Raw genomic sequence first — 18,629 nt, forward strand, 5'->3', positions numbered from 1 at the left:
TTTCTGGAGGTACAGGCCACACATTACTGAACTAACAAGTGGCTCTGTTCCAGTGTTTCTTGTAAAAGTTTTCAAGATTCATTGCTAGAAAGATCTCCAAGCAAATATCTCTTTCAAAATAAGTTAACGCCAACTCTATACATTCAACCCAAATATTTCTAAATGAATTACAAGAACCATTTAATGTGGTTTATGCTGAATGTAACCTCTGTAAAAAGAATAAAGGAAGGAGAAAGAAAGGGAAAAAAAAGGTCAGTAACACTTACTTGGTAAGATTTGTGATAAGTGGATAGTTCATCACAAGCCCTCTCAGAAACTCTGACAAGTCCTTGTATGAATGGTAACGATAAAGAGCCAGATTTGAGGAGGAGCGTAACATGAGGCGTTCCAAACCATTCTCAGCTGAGAGGTCTTTAATTAAAGCTTCAAACTCTTTAGTGGTCGGATCGCTGACATCATCAGTATTGGTACTGTCCCCCTTGCCCTTCTTTGATTCATTGTTTGAATCTGTTGAAGATCGGACAAGTGTGAAGTTGACCTGAACAGCACCTTCACTCTTTACGGTCACATTCTTGGTGACCGGGTTATACCTGCAATAAAGTAGACAGATCAGGGTCACACATTTGCAGCTGGAGTACCCAAGCCCTGGCAAGACAGGGCAACTCAAGGTTGCTTAGCCTCTCTAGGGCTTTCTGGCGATAATCTTCCAGAATAGAGCTGTTTCTTTCATCCTCAAGCACTCAATTTCAGAGCATTCAGTAACTCACCCTCGAGCAGATGCGGTGATTTTATAAGTTCCTGGAACCAAGAGACGCCAGTAATCTCCATTTTTGTAAGTAGTTACTGGGTGATTAATTTCAGCAACACTAATGGTGGCATTTAGTATACCTCTGCCATCTGTGGCGTCCAGGACGAATCCTTTGACACCCTGATGGACCTGGACAAAGCACAAGGATATCCAGATTTTACTGATAAAGATTATCATCTAGATATTTTAATATACCTCTGCCATCTGTGGCGTCCAGGACGAATCCTTTGACACCCTGATGGACCTGGACAAAGCACAAGGATATCCAGATTTTACTGATAAAGATTATCATCTAGATATTTTGGGAGTTCACATCCAATATAACAGATTCTTAAATAATGTAAATGTGTGGAACAAACAGAAACTCAGGACTTCAGAGTAAAGCTAAATGTAACCATCCATTAAATAAAACATTTTATTTTCTGAAAGGCTAATTTTTCAGAAGTTATATTTGTCTTTACCATGAGGACTATAAACAACTGTTTAAACTTCAGCACCAATTTCAGAATATAGGACATTCAACAAGAAAACTGACCTGACTGCTTTAAAAAGGAAACGTCATTTAAAAAAATAGAGGATTACTCTAGATCAAAGAGAGTAAAGAGATGTAATAATCAAACCAAATACAATGCATGAATCTTGACAAGATTGTGGTTCTAAAATACAGCTATAGAAAGACATTTTGAGGACAATAAGGAGGAAATTTGAATGCGGACTAAGTATCAGGCAGTGTAGGGAGCAAGTGTTAATTTCCTCAGGTGCTCTCTCTCTGCTCTGCTCAGTCATTTCAGTCGTGTCTGACTCTCTGAGACCCTATGGAGTGTAACTCACCAGGCTCCTCTGTTCATGGGATTTTCCTGGCAAGAATACTAGAGTGGGTAGCCATGCTCTCTCCTCCAGGGGATCTTCCCAAACCCAGGGATCGAACCTGTATCTCTTGGATCTCCTGCACTGGAGGTGGATTCTTTACCATTAGTGCCACCTGGGAAGCCCTTTTCTTAGGTGAGATAATAGCAATTGGAGATGTCAGGTAGGAGAATTAACTCTATTTTTAGACTACTTTTAAATATTCTGAAATACTTAGGGATAAATATCATAACACCTGCAATTTATACTGAAATAGTTCAGCAAAAATATGTGTATATACATGTGTGTGTGTTTATGTGTATGTATATAAAAAATACAAATGCAGCAAATGTAGAAACTGTTAAACCTAGGTAAAAGAAGAGTAGTATTTATTGTGTTAGTCTTACAATTTTTCCTAATGTTTAAAAAATTTCAGAATAAAGTGTTCTAAGATATTAGTATGTAAAGTGAAAGTCACTCAGTCGTGTCCAACTCTTTGGGATCCTCCAGGCCAGAATACTGGAGTGGGTAGACTTTCCCTTCTCCAGGGACTCTTCCACACCCAGGGATTGAACCCAGGTCTCCCACATTGCAAGCAGATTCTTTACCAGCTGAGCCACAGGGAAGCCCAAGAATACTGGCATGGAAGCCTATCCTTTCTCCAGTGGATCTTCCTGACCCAGGAATCAAAGCAGGGTCTCCTGCATTGCAGGCAGATTCCTTACCAACTGAGCTATCAGAGAAGCCCATTAGTATATAAACCCACACCCTTTATGCCACTTTACTCAGAAAAGTACTGGCACAAAGGAGTACTCAGATTATCCTAATAATTTTCATCATTATTAGCATATTTTTACAGTCTTTACCTATTGGCTACCATGCACAACCATCCAAACAAAAAGAAAACTAATCATTTCACAGTAAATCTATGGCAAAAGGAAAAAAAACCACATTTACCCCATAGCCCATCTTTTGCTTCCTTAGTCACTCAGTTGAAACTGGCCCTTTGTGACCCCATGGACTGTAGCCCACCAGGATCCTCTGTTCACAGGATTTTCCAGGCAAAAATACTGGAGTGGGTTTCCATTTCCTTCTCCAGGGGATCTTCCCCACCCAGGGATCGAACCTGGGTCTCCTGCATTGCAGGCAATGATTGTTTACCAACTAAGCCACCAGGGGAGCCTAAAATGCTGAGCTTGCTTATCACTTGACACATTTTTAGGTGTGTATCCAATTTATATTAGCCTTTTATAAAGACAAGGGTAAAAAGTGACACTATTCATTAAGTGTAAAACATCATCACTACATCATTTAATCTTTTCAAACTTTTCTCCACACATAAAAATAAACTTATTTACATCCATAAATCTTCTAAATAAATTTACTAAAACATGAATAGGTCAAGCTGGAATTCCAATGAGGTGTATTCCAAAATCAATGCATGAAAACCACATGTACACACAAAAATCTTGCTCTTGGGAGAAATTTCCGATGTCACTCCTGAATAGTCACCTGTTTCATAAACTGGATAAGGGATCTTCGATTCTGTGCCCAAAATTTTGGCAGGTCTTTCTCAAATGGGTATTTCACACAACCTAGTTCAATAGTCACTTCAAAGCAATTTGTTTGCAAATAGTTCCAGTCCTGCATGCCACCTGAAGGATAAAAACTTTAAATTAGTTACTCTGAAGAAGTTCTAACTAGCTCAGATCCCAAATGGTAAGCAACATTCCTAGTAAAAAGTCAAATTTGTTCTTTTATCAGCATAGTTGAACACCAATAATGTGTTCATGTAAGAGCGCGTCTATGCTTGTGGTACAGGTAAAAAACATCTGTACTTTCATGTTCAGAAAGAATTCAAGTGTAGCTTACACTCTTCTAATTATTAGCACATCTAATGTTCTTTATAATAGCCAGAGGGAAAATATAACATTTTAATCAAGTACGATAATTTTACTCAAAATTCAAAGTGCACCAAATATAAAAAATTGTTGAAAAAGTAATTTGAATGTTTTAAACTAATTATAAAATATTTTTAAAAGAATGATTATTTCTCAAAACTAAAAACTCAGTAACAAGCAGTACCATTGGGAGGACAGAAAATCCATCAAGTCGCATGGCCTTGATATAAAAGAATTTTACCTGGGACATTGTACCAACTGGCTCCATTTGTTATTCCATGAGGAAAATACTCATTAGGGTACATATTCTTACAAGGTCTACCTTGAAACATCTGCGAATTTTCCTTAAAAAAAAAAAAAAGAATCTTTATTTGTATTTGTTTGTATCTGCATCAAAAAAACATGAGGAGGATAAGGAAAGATAATAAGAGTGGTTACCAATAAGGTATATGTTGGGGTGGATGGAGTCATGGAAGCAGAGACTTTTCAATGCATAGCTTTCTGTGCCACTTTGATTTTTTACTATATGGACTTACTACCTACTTTTTAAAACCAAAATTAAACAGTTTATGCTCTGTTAAAAAAAAAAAACTGAAGGCTTCATTTATTACTTGTATTTACAAGTAATATAAAAATCCAACCCAATCCCTCTCAAAAGCAAAACCAAACTGTTCATATTCATACTTTGATTTCATGATCTCAAGAGGCTTAAAGTCCCTAAAAGGTAGTTCACAAACAAGGACAGGTAAGCATCTTTCTCTGACTTGTTAGGGACCGAGGCAGCCCTTCTGTTCTTTGTAGTTATTTTATTCTGCTACAACTGGTTCACCTTTTTCTTCCCTAAAGACAATACCCTGCTCCTTGAAACAGTTCGTGTCTTTGTGTCCTCAGTCTCCAGCAGTGTCTAGCACAGCATGTGTGCAATTGTTTGCTCAATACGGAGTAAAAAAAAAAAAAAAATTCTATAGAGGCACAAATAAACACTATTGAAAGCTAGAGGAGAGAAAGATTATTTCTGACTAGAGTGACAGGGGAATTTTCCTGAAGAAATTTAGCTCTGGAAGATGGTCAAAACTTCACCTCTCTCTTTTGTAAATAGAAAATAAAAAGTACAGAAAAGTATAAAGAGAGAAATAATTTCTTACTTTCCCCCCACTGAGAATTAACCATTTAACTTTAAAATATACAAAACAATCCCCTTTCATACACTTAACATACCATTTACAGGCTTACCATTTATACCACTCTACTATCAAATGAAAGTTATTACTTTAGATTACTGGAATATTTATGTACATGTTGTATATGTGTACAAAGGGAGAAGACAAGAGTGTTAAAGTTTAAAATAGGCTTCTGGGGACCTTTGAGGTGGCACTTCCAGGTGAAACAGTGTAGGTGGAAGATTGATGACAAGAAACTGAGGCATGAGAGAACAACAAGGAAGTAGAGACAAGTGGAAACTATTCAGGTTTCTTATTCTTCTTTTGAACTAATTTTAGACTTGTAGAAATGTTGCAAAAATAGTACTGAGTTTTATACATCGTTGATCCACTATTTCCTATGTTAGCATTTTATATAATCATAGCACATTGATCAAAACAAAAAAACTAATTCAGTTGTGTCCAACTCTTTGCAACCCCATGGACTGTAGCCCATCAGGCTCCTCTGTCCTTGGGGATTCTCTAGGCAAGAATACTGGAGTGAGTTGCCATGCCCTCCTCCAGGGAATCTTCCCAACCCATGGATTGAACCTAGGTCTCCCACATTACATGCAGATTCTTTACTGTCTGAGCCACCAGGGAAGCCCTAATATCGGTATGATACTATTAACTAAAGTAACCTACATTTTATTCAAATACCACTAGTGTTCCACAAATGCCTGCTTGAAATTTTCTCTTCCCTTGAGATCTGTCACATTCTATAGCTGTTTTTTCACTTTCACTTAATTGAATTAAAATTAAATTTTATTATACTTAAAATATAATAAAAGTTATTGTAGAAAATTAGAAAATTGAGGCAAGCAAAAAGAAGAAAAATATAAAGCCAGAAATCACCAATCATTTCCTATTTTGACATATAACATTTGACCATTTTTTGACCCTTTTCTCTTTTCTCTTCACTAATTGTCAAAGGGCAGGCACTTCTTCATTTCTTTTTGCTTTTCTTCTCTTCCAGAAGCTATGTGTTTGGAAGATTTTCCTTTAAATCTACCATCTGCCCTTTTAAATTGTGCTTATCCCTTTAAATACACCAGATCCTTTAATTTGTATGTACTTTGAAACCTCCTCCATGTATTCCACTGCCTTCACCTGCCCAGTTATTATGTTAGTATTTTCAGATTTAGGTTTCAGATTAAGGGCACATTCACTGCTTGGTGGTCATTCTGAATCATCTTAACACCTGCCTTTCCTTAAACTTCCCTCTTTTGTCTTCATTGATTTTGGGAAGGTTTTATGCTAATTTGAAATAAATCATACAAAGAAAGACAAATACTGTATGATATCACTTATATGTAGAATTTAAAAAATACAACAAATTAGTGAACATAACAAAACAGACTCAGAGACACAGAGAACAAACCAGTGATTATCAGTGGGGAGAGGAAAAGGGAGGGGCAAAACAGGAGTAGGGGATTAAGAGGTACAAATTACCATGTATAAAGTAAGCTACAAGGATATACTGAATAACACAGGGAAATAGCTGATATTTTATAATGACTATAAATGGAGTACAATCCTTAAATATTGTGAATCACTATATTATACACCTGTAACATATAATATTACACATCATATGTACTTCAATTTTTTAAAAATTAGGAGAAAAAAATGAAGAATATGAGTAAAAAGAACAATAATTGAGAAGACAGAATCGAAATGAATGCATGTCAGATTATTCACAGCTCTGCTTTAGTTCAAGGCAAAGTGATCCACAGAGAGAAAGACAAACAAAGCTGGGATTAGAAGGCTCAAATAGAGGATAAAGGCTCAGAATCACCATAGCGGGAAATGAGCCAGGGAGTCAAGTTGCTTGCTGGGGAGAATGGAGGGCTAGGCTGAAGTTAAAGTGCACTATATATACATATTGTAGTCAACTGCCATAACTGTGTGACTTTTCTGGGATGTATCAGAGAGGTGACTATAATTAATAAGGGTTGGCCATTGGCAAGGCAGATATGTCAAAAGGGCATAAAAGATCCTAAGACCCCTCACTGAAAGGTATGTCCATGGGTCTAGGCTGGGTAGAAAAGAAACCAAATCAAAAGGTCTAAAGGTCAAAGAAAATAAAAAGAGGCTAAGGAATGCAAAGTTACAAAGAGGGTGAAAAGTGGAACGATAATAATGGGCAGAATGTGATGGGGACACGTATAAAATTTTATCTCTTAGTTTCTACTTGGATGATTTGGAAGTTTTCTCATTTTAAAAAAAATTATTTCAGGTATATCCCTCTAAAATGGCATGTCCAAACCGAAGACAACTATACTTTAAAGTGAAATAAGACACATACTCCCTGTTAGAAACTCTGAACAATCTCACAAGCTCACCTTGTATAGAAGGAGGGAGTGGGAAAAGCAAAATGACAGAAGGGTCTGACTGGAGAGTGCAGACTGCAGTAAGAAGCTTCACTTATCAATGACCAATAACATCACAGACTGAGCCAGTAGTGAGACCAAAACCAGAAACTAACAAGCCTAGTTCCCAAGCCTCAACTTTTAACATGCTTTCCGATAACAATTTTTAAAATAAAATTTCATACAACATTTCTGATTATGAAAGTAACGTATATTCATTATAGGAAGTTGACAAAATACAGAAATTTCTACCTGCTCCCTGTAGTATGTTACTATTGGGTGCTTAAATACCTTAGACTATAGGTTGGCAATTTTTTTCCTGTAAAGAGCCAGATAGCAAAAATTTTAGGCTTTACAGACTCAGAAGGTTCTGCTGCAATGACTTGATTCTGCCCTCTGCATCTATTGAGATGACTGTAGTGTTTGTCTTCTTTAGTCTGTGAATGTGGTAAATTACACTGACTTGTGTTCGAATGTTGACTGAGAAAGCCGCAACAGACAATATTTTAAAGAATGGATGTGGCTGTGTGTCAATAAAACTTTATTTGCAAGAACAGGTGGTAGGTTGGATTTTGTCCTAGAGCTGTAACTTGTCAATCCCACCACAGACTACTTTATGAGATTTATAGTTAAGTATTTGTCAAATGAAATAAACTAGCAGTTTATTAGTTTATTACGTTCCAGGTACTGTGCTAAAAGCTATAGATGAAAAGACATTACGTGAGCTTAAAGGCTAATGGGGGAACACGCTAAGTACATTTAGACGAGACTGGGAGCATTCAGGATGGTATGGCTGTAGACCACATGCAGCACATTTAAAAGTGAGGTGGGAAACAAAGAAGAAAAAGAAGTAAAGTGGTCTGCAAGGAAAAAAGGAAGGCTTAACAGAGAAGAAAGCACTTGACCTGAGACTTGTAGGGCTTTGTCTTAAAGCATCTTTTAATGAAAAATTAATTTTTATAACATTATATGTTTGAGCACAAGCCTACCTTGGAGTAAGAAAGTGCTATTTGTTGAAACACAGCATCATCTGGTGATTTACTATATGTGGCAATGCCTTGTTCATCATCATCAAAAGGGTAGTTAACCACCAAAGTACCTATAAGGGAAATGAGGAAAATGTATTGTGTTATTTCTTGCAAGATGGAGCATTAACAGAAAGTAAGCTTTTCACAATCCTGCCAGGGACAGGACACCAATGCAATTTTCCAAGACTAATTTCCTCAAGAGAAATGAAAAAGTTGTTAACTTCCTTGGGAGAAAATCAAAGTAGATAAATAAAATATTAATATTAAACAGCTGTGCATGACACTTAAAGGCTGCATTAACTGGAAAAATCTTGGGAGTTTACCTGAACTTACAGGCATAATTCACACATTAGAACTGAAATCAGAAGTATACAGGCTTAATTAAACAATTTCACTTTTGTAATACTAAGGATCAGAAAATGTGAGCCAAACTTGATTTTTTTTTTTTTTGGTAAATTCAGACATTTATAAGCTCAAATTTTAAAATAAGAAAGAACTCTTGAAGTCCAATTAACCCACCCTCTTCATTTTGTAGATGTGGAGTCTAAAATGGAGATGCTAAACAACTTATGTTATGGATAGGTGAACTAGTCCCGACATTCACTCTGAAACAAATGCTAAAAATTTCTTTTATGTTCATGTTATAAATTTGTCAACTGGAGTTATATCATATGGTTTTTTCATGACCTAAAGTACAGACAGTGCGTTTTAAAACATACAGAAACGATGTCAACTTCCTTCATGGTACGCATAGGAAATGAAGCAATTAGGATGCTTCTCTGGCAGGAGCCCTGAGCCTACTCCCCCACCATAGAATCAAATCCCTTATCTTCCTATTATTCACATCAGTTTCATTTGTCCATGTGTCCATTTATTCTGCCTTCATTAGGCCATTCATTTTGCCTTTTTGTCATGCGACTTCCTGCATGCGGAAGTGAAGGAACATACTCAACTTGAATCCAGATGAAGTAATCCTGTGGTAACAAACACCAGCAAACATCTGGTGTTTAAAACATCTGTTTTAAAAAATTTTCTTTAAGAAACAAGTATGAACACTCATTTTATTTCTCAAAACAGTTCTAATAAGGTAAGTGTACTTCAACACCTGTTTTTAGACAAATTACTCCAAAAATTCTTTAAATTTCACCCTGAATTGATGACTTGGGTTTAAAAATGACAACTGAAAAAAGTCAACTTCTACTTAATATTGCCTTTCAAATGGTTAATTTTCTAAGGCCAAAAAAAAATTTCATAAAAGACTTAAGATATTCCTATAAAAGTTTATTTTTAAAAAATTAGTATCAACACAAAAAGCATGAGCTTTTTACAAAATTTACAAAAAGATAAATTTGACTTCATCGATATTAAAAAAAGTGTGCATCAGAGGTCATTAAGAAAGTTAAAATATAGCCTATAGAATGGGAGAAAACATGTGCAAATAAGCAATTTGATAAGGGTCTAGAGCCCAGACTACGTCAAGAAATCCTGCAACTCAACAAAAAGATGAAAAACCCAATTAAAAATGGGTGAAAGACTTGAATTGGAATTTCTCCAAATAAGATATACAAATGACCAAGAAGCACACAAGAACATGCTCAGTATCATTAGTCATCAGGGAAACACAAATCTAAATTTCAGTAAGATATCACCTTTCAGCCACTAAAATGGCTGCAATCAAAAAACCACAAATTAACAAGGTAAGTAAGGATGTGGAAAAACCAGAACCCTCATATATTGCTGATGGGAACATAAAATGGTTCTGCTACTGTGGAGTAGTTTGGCAGTTCATCAATAAGCTAAACATGTTGGCATTTCCATCAAAAAGCCAAACATAGGGTAACCTCAAAGAATTGAAAACAGAGACTCAGATATTGTATGCCAATGTACACAGTAGTATTATTTGTAACAGTGAGAAATAAAAACAACCCAAATATCCATCCACAGATACACAGATAAACCAATTATGGTATATACCTACAATGGAATATTATTCAGTCATAAAAAGAAATAAAGTACAAATACATGCTACAACGGGAATGATCTTTGAAAACATTATGCCAGGTGGAAGGAGACAGACACAGAGGGTCATATATTGTATGATTTCATTCCTATGAAATATCCAAAACAGGCAAGTCCCTAGAGACAGAATGTGGATTGGTGGTTACCAAGGGCTTGCGGGGCATGGGGATAGGAACAACTGCTTCACGGGTAAGGGGTTTCCTTTTGGGGAGATGAAAATGTTTTCTAACAAAATAGAGATGGTTATGGCACAACATTGTGAATGCACTAAATGTCACTGAATTATTTACTTTAATATGGCTTATGTGATATGAATTTCACCTAAATAAAAATTAACATAAAATTTACAAAAGGAAATCTTACTTTTCTCTAAATTCTTTCAAAATCCTTGTAAATTAAGTTGGCAGCAAAGAATTCCTCTGTTAAATTTCTTTGCCAAGATTTCAAAACTCATTTAAAGATTTTAAAGATGAGAAAATGAAATATGTCATGGAAAGAAACATATCTACATGATTAAAGCTGTATCCCCACCATGCCAAGGTCTTGATACCACATGTGTACATATGTAAATTATTCTCACTGGAATGTAACTAGAATTATGTTTTCAGATTTAGTCAACATGACATTTGATGTATTCTGAGAATATTTTTAAAAGCTCAAAACAAAAAATATTTTCTGTCACACATGGTATGCAATCAATAAAGTAAGAAAAAAAGCAAACAAACAAAAAAAAATTGCTAACCAGGCTGTAACTTCATAATTCCTATTTGGGTCTTTGAGAATTGTCCATGATTACCAGTTATAAAAGACTTTTATCCTACTGTTGGCAAACTTTCAAAGCCATTTTGGGGGAATCTTGATTTACTTCTTAAATACAAATATCCTTAAACATATACTGTCATTTCTAAAAGGGCAGGTTAATCTATACGCCATCAAATCTCAACTGATACTTTCTTGTATGGTCTAACAAATATTGACAGTAAATTTCTTATGCATTGCCCCTGGTGTTAATACTTTCATTCTTTTTTTTTTAATTTACTGAGATATAATTCACATATTGTACAATCCATCCATTTAAAGTATAAAATTCAATGTTGTTCCATATATTCACAGGGTTGTACAACCATCCTTACTATCTAGTTATAGACCATTTCATTACTTAACAAAAACAAAAACAAAATCCATACCCATTAACAGTGACCCCTTCTCTCCCACCTCGAATCTATTTTCTGTCTCTATGGGTTTGCCTATTTCTGAGTATTTCATTAAAATGTAATCATATAATATATGGTTTCTTATGATTGAATTCTATCACTTAGAATGTTTTCAAGGCTCATTTATGTTGTAGCATGCATCAGTACTTTTTTCCTTTTCATTGCCAAATAACATTCAATTGTATAGCATATTTCATTTAATCATCAGTAAGTCAACATTTGGGTTATTTATATTTTGGTGATTATGAGTGCTGCTATTATGAACATCCACATATAAGTTTACATGTAGACATAAGTTTTCGGGTCTCTTGAGTTTTGACACTTCTTTACACAACCATAGTTGGACATTGTAATGATTTTTAATCTTGACCTCTCATCCTATTCAACTGATAAATTCCGGCTGAATTATATGGAAGTGTATAAACTCAGGTATTACATAAGAATGAGGTCCCTGTGTTGCAGTTAAATACACAGCAGATGAAAGACAAGAGAATGTCAAAATCTAAACCTACATAAAAGGGCATATTAAACTTTAGGGAGAAGTAGAACTAAACATTTGGATCTGTTAGTGTTTAATTTTTATGAATGACAAAGAACATGTTACCAAATTCCCAGGAAAAGGGATAAATATAAAACATGTGTGAGGGATAAATATAAAACAGTTGTGAGGGATAAACATAAACCACATGAAGAACTAGGTGAGAGAAATGGAGGGAGAAGGAGGAAAAGGGAAGCAGGGAGAGAGTGAGAGACCGAAAGAGGAAAGGGGGGGTGATGGAAAGAGGGAGTACAGAGGAATATGGGGACAGGGCAGGGGGCGGGAGGGGAAAACAGCCAGGAAACTGGCTTAAAAAGTAATGAGAAAAGACCTTTGTTGTTGTCTGCCATAAAAGCAATAACAGGATACCTACTTTAATAGAGCCTAAGACAATAAACACATAAAATTCCACCAGGATTTTCAAATGCTCTCAACAAGAATTAATTAGTGGAATATCAAACTGCTGTTACCTCCATGCAGGTTTGCTGATAGCACAAATGGATAGGTCTTCATCCAGCTCATTACAGCAATAGTTTCTGGTTGGGTGGGCTCTGTGATCTGAACGAACTGGTCCGGGAAATTCCGGTTCAGGTCAAAGTTGTTGCTGTTGTTTCTGCCGATTACACTTACTAGATCTCCTGCATGATAAAAGATTCAAATGTACGCTATATTTCACTTACATTTTAATCCAGCACAAATGACTTCAGCTATCTTAACTCAAAGCTAAGTGTGAACACATCAGGCTTCACTATGATCTATCACAGTACAACTGAAACTGAGCAGGACCCTGTGAGGCCTTCCCAGGTACAAAAGCTCCTCTGCATGCCCTGATTCTTGTTTGCAGAAAAAAGACTTTCATTTCTGAGGTCTTCTCTGAGATCCACAAGCAATGACTAATTAGGGAAGTGAGGAAATTCAGAAACAAAGGAAAAGAAGTTAAGCCAAAAAAGTAATGACAACAGTTCAGGATAAAACTGTCCTAGTTCCTCCTCCAGAATACATATAATCTGACACATCTCCTTGAGTTGTTCAGCAGGAACTAAGGCCCCTACTTAGTAGGGGAAGACGACTCTGCTGAGCACAAGCATGTAGACCCCAGACTGGTTGAAACCAACTGCTCAACCTTCAACTGAGACAGCTGATAATTAAGATTCCTGAAACATCATCCTGTTACATCACCACCAACCTGAAGAAAGTCATGCACCGTGCACCATCACCCCAAATGTTGCCTTTAAAAACCCTTCCCTGAAAGCCATAGAGGAGTTTGGGTCTGTTGAGCATAAGCTACCCATAATCCTTGTTTGATGTCTGCAAATAAAATAAGTCCTGTACTTTACTTCACAGCAACCTGGTGTTAGTAAACTGGCTTTGCTGTGCGGCAGGTGAGTGGACCCAAGTTCAGTTAGGTAACATGATTAAAACACACTGTTTTTATGTTTTAAAAAAAATGTATCTCTTCCAGATCTTTTGAATAGGAAGGTAAAACCATTATCCTTTCATTTCTGCCTTTCATCATACTTTGAGGGGGGAAAAAGCCCAATCATACAAATTATATGAAAATATTGCTCAATTGTCAATAATCCACATACAACAATGTGATCACAGTATTAAGTGGGCAGGACTGATATGAGGGGGATTTTATTGTACTGATATATAGGTCACTGCTGCTGCTAAGTCGCTTCAGTCATGTCCGACTCTGTGCGACCCCATAGACGGCAGCCCACCAGGCTCCCCCATCCCTGGGATTCTCCAGGCAAGAACACTGGAGTGGCTTGCCATTTCCTTCTCCAATGCATGAAAGTGAAAAGTGAAAGTGAAGTCGCTCAGGTTGTCTACTTGAAAGTTATACAGTCGTGTCCGACTCCTAGCGACCCCAAGGACTGCAGTCTACCAGGCTCCTCTGTCCATGGGATTTTCCAGGCAAGAGTACTGGAGTGGGGTGCCATTGCCTTCTCCGTTATAGGTCACTAAACAAAGTTAAAAAAAAAAAAAAAAAAAACAGACCAAATGAAAAGAAAAAAGTTGCCGTACGCTTACATTAAAGGGATCACTATTAAAAGGTAAAGTTAGTCAGGAACATGGTTGGAAGTTTCACCTGATGGAAGAGAAAGAGTTCAACTTGTGCTTACTCCATTTTACTAAGGGATAAGAAAATGAATGCGAGTGAGTGAAGAAAGCCTACTAGAGGGATCACTAGTAGTAAGTATGAGTTCCATCTTTCAGAAAGATCTCAAGGGAGGAATGTGGAAGGGATTTGGGAGGCTGACAAAGAATGAGGTCCTAAAGAAAAGAATCTAAATAATATACATATATAAGGATTAACCTGCTGCTGCTGCTGCTAAGTCGCTTCAGTCATGTCTGACTCTGTGCAACCCCATAGACGGCAGCCCACGAGGCTCCCCCGTCCCTGGGATTCTCCAGGCAAGAACACTGGAGTGGTTTGCCATTTCCTTCTCCAATGCATGAAAGTGAAAAGTGAAAGTGAAGTCGCTCAGTCGTGTCTGACTCCTAGCGACCCCATGGACTGCAGCCCACCGGACCCAGTCATTCACTAATCCAGTCTCTCAGTGTTCAATCAGTGATAGTAACAAACCATGTGGCTGCATATTCATATTGTGGGATCTATTCTATTCACCGGTATCACTGTCTGGAAGGAACCACAGATTAGGAAAAGACGGATTCTCACTCTGCAGTGTTCTGCATAAGGTGGCCCGTGTAATAAAATTGCTCTCCTTGCCCTTACTGTGATGCCCCAGCAGAGACGGGCTAGCCCAGGGAAGGTAGAGGAATGGGAAATCAGTAACTCAGCAGGTTTAGACTACATATACATGCAGAGTAGAACTGGGAGTCAAAAAGTTTGCTTTGAGTTTTCACTTATTAGATAAGGTTCCCAACAAAATAATTTAACAAAAATTAATGTCAAAATGAAGCAATTTATTAAAATCTTACATTATTTTAGTAAACAAGAACCATTACCAAAGTGGAGACTTCATTAAATATAAACTTGATGGCATAATTGGTGAATAAACTAGCCTATCTTAAAAGAATACAAAAGCTAAAACCAATGATTAAATTATAAGACTAAAACAGGAAGAAATTTTAGGGAAACAACTAGTTCAAATTATTTTCTATGCTCAAATAATTATGCCATATGATAAACAATGGACATGAGTGAGCAAACTCTAGGAGATGGTGAAGGACAGGAAAGCCTGGCATGTTTCAGTCCACAGGGTCGCAGAGTCAGGCATGACTTAGCAACTGAACTGAATGATAATCAAAATGATTAAGCGTTAATAGACAACTATTCTTTACCTTCCTGGGCCTTTTCATACCCATCAGGATTCATGGATGGCATAAGGTGAATTCTAGTGTTAAGAACCAAATCTGTTACTTCAGGATCTGTACCAAAGTTCTTACAAAGGTATTCGATGAGGTTCAGTAGCAGTTCTCTTCCAACCACTTCATTTCCATGCATATTTCCAATGTACTTAAATTCTGGTTCACCTGAAAACAGAATTACATGGAAGACCTTTTTTCCTCTTCATTCATCCTAGACTTGCTCACTTTTCACCCAATACACAAAGACCTTGAACCAAAAATGTAAGCTATATTTTGACAAAAGAAACAGGAAAAAGCATCTTATAAAGCAGCTTTGTTACTACTACATGTCAGGTAGCAAGCTCAAAGTAAACATATATTATATATATATATGAATATGTATATATACATAGAAGGGCTTCTCTGGTGGCTCAGTGATAAGGAATCTGCCTGCCAATGCAGGAGACACAGGTTTGATTCCTGGGTCAGGAAGATCTCCTGGAGAAGGAAATGGCAACCCACTCTAGTATTCTTGTTTGGGAAATCCCATGGACAGAGGAGCCTGGTAGGTTGCAGTCCATGGGGTCGCAAGAGTCAGACACAACTTAGCGACTAAACAGCATATATATATATATATATATATATATACACACACACACACACACACATACATATATCATATGCAACAAAAATAAAAATACTTCTAGCAGGAATAATCTAATCTGTGTGTGTAGTATGCTAAATATGCTGCATAATACATAAGTCGCTCAGTTGTGTCCAACTCTCTGTGACCCCATGGACTATAGCCTGCCAGGCTCCTCTGTCCATGGAATTCTCCAAGCAAGAATACTGGACTGGGTAGCCATTCCCTTCTCTAAGTGATCTTCCCAATCTAGGGATCGAACCCAGGTCTCGGTTTCCCACATTGCAGGCAGATTCTTTACCATCTGAGCCACCAGGGAAGCCCATGGTGCATAATATGGATTATCAAATGCTTTTTTTTTTCCTAGCAGAAGATTGGTTCCATTTTCTTGAATCCAGTTATAAATACTACAGGTGACCTTTCTAGATGAAGCAAAGAAATATAGCCCACAGCTCTGAGAAGCAGTACTGAAATTATGTGCGACACTACACCAATTACCTGGTTCATGGACACCTGGGTTATCAGAGATCTCCATTACATAAAGTTCTCTTGACTCTACCGATTTTCCCAGTGAATAAAGTCGGGTGATGTTAGGATATTCATTGGCAAACCTTCTCAAGAAGATTTCCATGTCAGGGAAGTGGTGGTGGTGAAAGTCCTGTGGCTGAACTGGCTGGTGGGTAGACTGTGTTGCAGGAGGACTATTAAGAGTAGCGGCTGTGCTAGCTGTTGCTCCAGCCTCAGTTGTGTCAGGGGTGACTGAAGCCACAGTCGGTCGTAGGCGAAAATTCACCTTTGTGGCTGGTCCTTCTTCCACTATGATATTATTAACAGTCAGTGGCATATATCTGAAAAGGAAAATTCGAAAAAGTAGATGGGCTTGGAGTTAAACAGAAACAGACAATGCTTTAACATTAAAAAAGCACAACGGCCTTTTCATACTCTTGCACTGTCTCTCAAAAATCAAATCAAATAAAGAGAAATGTGCAAATTCAAGACTTTTAGGATATTATTTCACAAAGCAACTCAGATTAAGTCTTTAAAGAACTATTTCTCTTACCATCCTTTCAGGTTCTACACATTAGAATGCTTATAAAAAATTATATTCAAAGAAGAGAATACAATGAAAAATGGAGGTTGTTGATCCGTTTGTAACCATTCCTACAATACTCAAAGTAGGGATAAATGATCCAATTCTTCATAGCACCTTATCAAACTGACATTCCAACTACTTTACCAAATAGGAAAGTTCAAAATTGAAGGTAATTTATTTGCTACAGGTAAATCCTTAGCAAAATGAGCTTACAGAAAGGCTTCCAGAGGGCGTGGGTAACCACTCATTTTGTGTATTAGAAACCTGATGGTAAGACAGCTCTTCAAAGTGTCTTTTGTCGAGTCCTGAGTTTTTTCTACCCTGGTTTTCAATTAGCCTTGAGCTTTTAAAACTCCTTCCTCCCAATTTTACAACTATGCTTCATATCCAGTTGTATAGTTAATGTGACAAAAGACTCTATTGTAGTATTTTCTTATTACAAAAGGGGGAAAAAAAATCAGAAAACAAGGAAAAACAAAAGCCAGATATAGTAAGATCTCCCCAAACGTATTTCTGTCTAGATAGAAACAGAAGCTTGACATTTTAAGAGTCTAGTTTAAATTCTTATCTAGTTATGTTTAGAGAAGAGCTAACATCCATCCTGCTCAAACTCTTCCAAAAAATTGCACAGGGAGAACCACTCCCACACTCATCTTACAACCATCACCCTGATACCAAAAGCAGAAAAAGATATCACACGAAAAAGAAAATTATAGGCCAATAGCACTGATGAACATCGATGCAAAAATCTTCAACAAAATTGTAGCAAAGAGAATCCACCAACACATTAAAACGATCATACACCATGATCAAGTGGGGTTTATCCCAGGGATGCAAGGATTCTTCAATATACACAAACCAATCAATGTGATACACCATATTAACAAATTGAAAGATAAAATTTGTACCCAGTTAAAACTGCTGTAATGTTATAAGTTCCAGGAACAAGTAATCTGTGGAAATCACCAAATCTTCCTGTTGTGATATTATGATTAATACCAGCCACTGAGATAGTTGCATTCTCTAAGCCAGCTCCTGTTACTGAATCTGTAACAAATCCTTTAACACCAATGTGGACCTAGAAAACAAGAATCAACATACACTGCTCAGAGAGAGTCAATTTGGAAGGCAAGAGAGAATAGCCTCTCTGCATTGATGCTAGAATTTCTCAAAAATAAAGTTATTCCTCTAGCCCTCTGAAACATTTTTCAATCCCTCCAAGTTAAAATAAAATACAGACCAAAAAGATTAAATCCTGAAACCTAGGCTGGTAAAGTACTTTTGAAATTCCCTCTTCTCAAAGCTAGACTTCTGCTTTTCTCAACGAGATACAATTGATAATATCTGGGATGCGTGCATGTGTGCTAAGTCGCTTAAGTCGTGTCTGACTCTTTGAAAACCTATGGACTGTAACACCTCAGGCTCCTCTGTCCATGGGATTCTCCAGGCAAGATTACTAGAGCGGGTTTCCATGCTTTCCTCCAGGATCTTCCCAACCCAGGGATGGAACCCGTGTCTCTTAGGTCTCCTGCATTGGCAGGCGGGTTCTTTAGCACCACCTGGGAGGCCTCAATTTCTGATATATGCAATAGTATATTAGCCTGCCTGATACGTAAGTTAAACTTATGCTGTGGTTCACATGGTGGTAAA

The 18,629-nt window shown here is 37.1% G+C and overlaps 1 protein-coding gene across 1 annotated transcript in view; it reads right to left on the bottom strand.

The window, feature by feature from the left end:
* The window catches only part of CPD (carboxypeptidase D), a 71,351-nt gene that overhangs the window by 18,528 nt on the left and 34,194 nt on the right, over window positions 1–18,629 (bottom strand). The window contains exons 4-12 of the mRNA XM_045164948.1: window positions 17,888–18,057; window positions 16,385–16,734; window positions 15,238–15,429; window positions 12,396–12,563; window positions 8,116–8,225; window positions 3,797–3,899; window positions 3,167–3,309; window positions 768–937; window positions 267–590 (exon numbers count right to left, since the gene is read on the bottom strand). Coding sequence (XP_045020883.1) covers window positions 267–590; window positions 768–937; window positions 3,167–3,309; window positions 3,797–3,899; window positions 8,116–8,225; window positions 12,396–12,563; window positions 15,238–15,429; window positions 16,385–16,734; window positions 17,888–18,057 — 1,730 coding nt within the window. The remainder of the gene's footprint in view (window positions 1–266; window positions 591–767; window positions 938–3,166; window positions 3,310–3,796; window positions 3,900–8,115; window positions 8,226–12,395; window positions 12,564–15,237; window positions 15,430–16,384; window positions 16,735–17,887; window positions 18,058–18,629) is intronic.

The sequence above is a fragment of the Bubalus bubalis genome, chromosome 3 (genome assembly GCF_019923935.1).
Source record: "Bubalus bubalis isolate 160015118507 breed Murrah chromosome 3, NDDB_SH_1, whole genome shotgun sequence".
Lineage (NCBI taxonomy): Eukaryota > Metazoa > Chordata > Mammalia > Artiodactyla > Bovidae > Bubalus > Bubalus bubalis.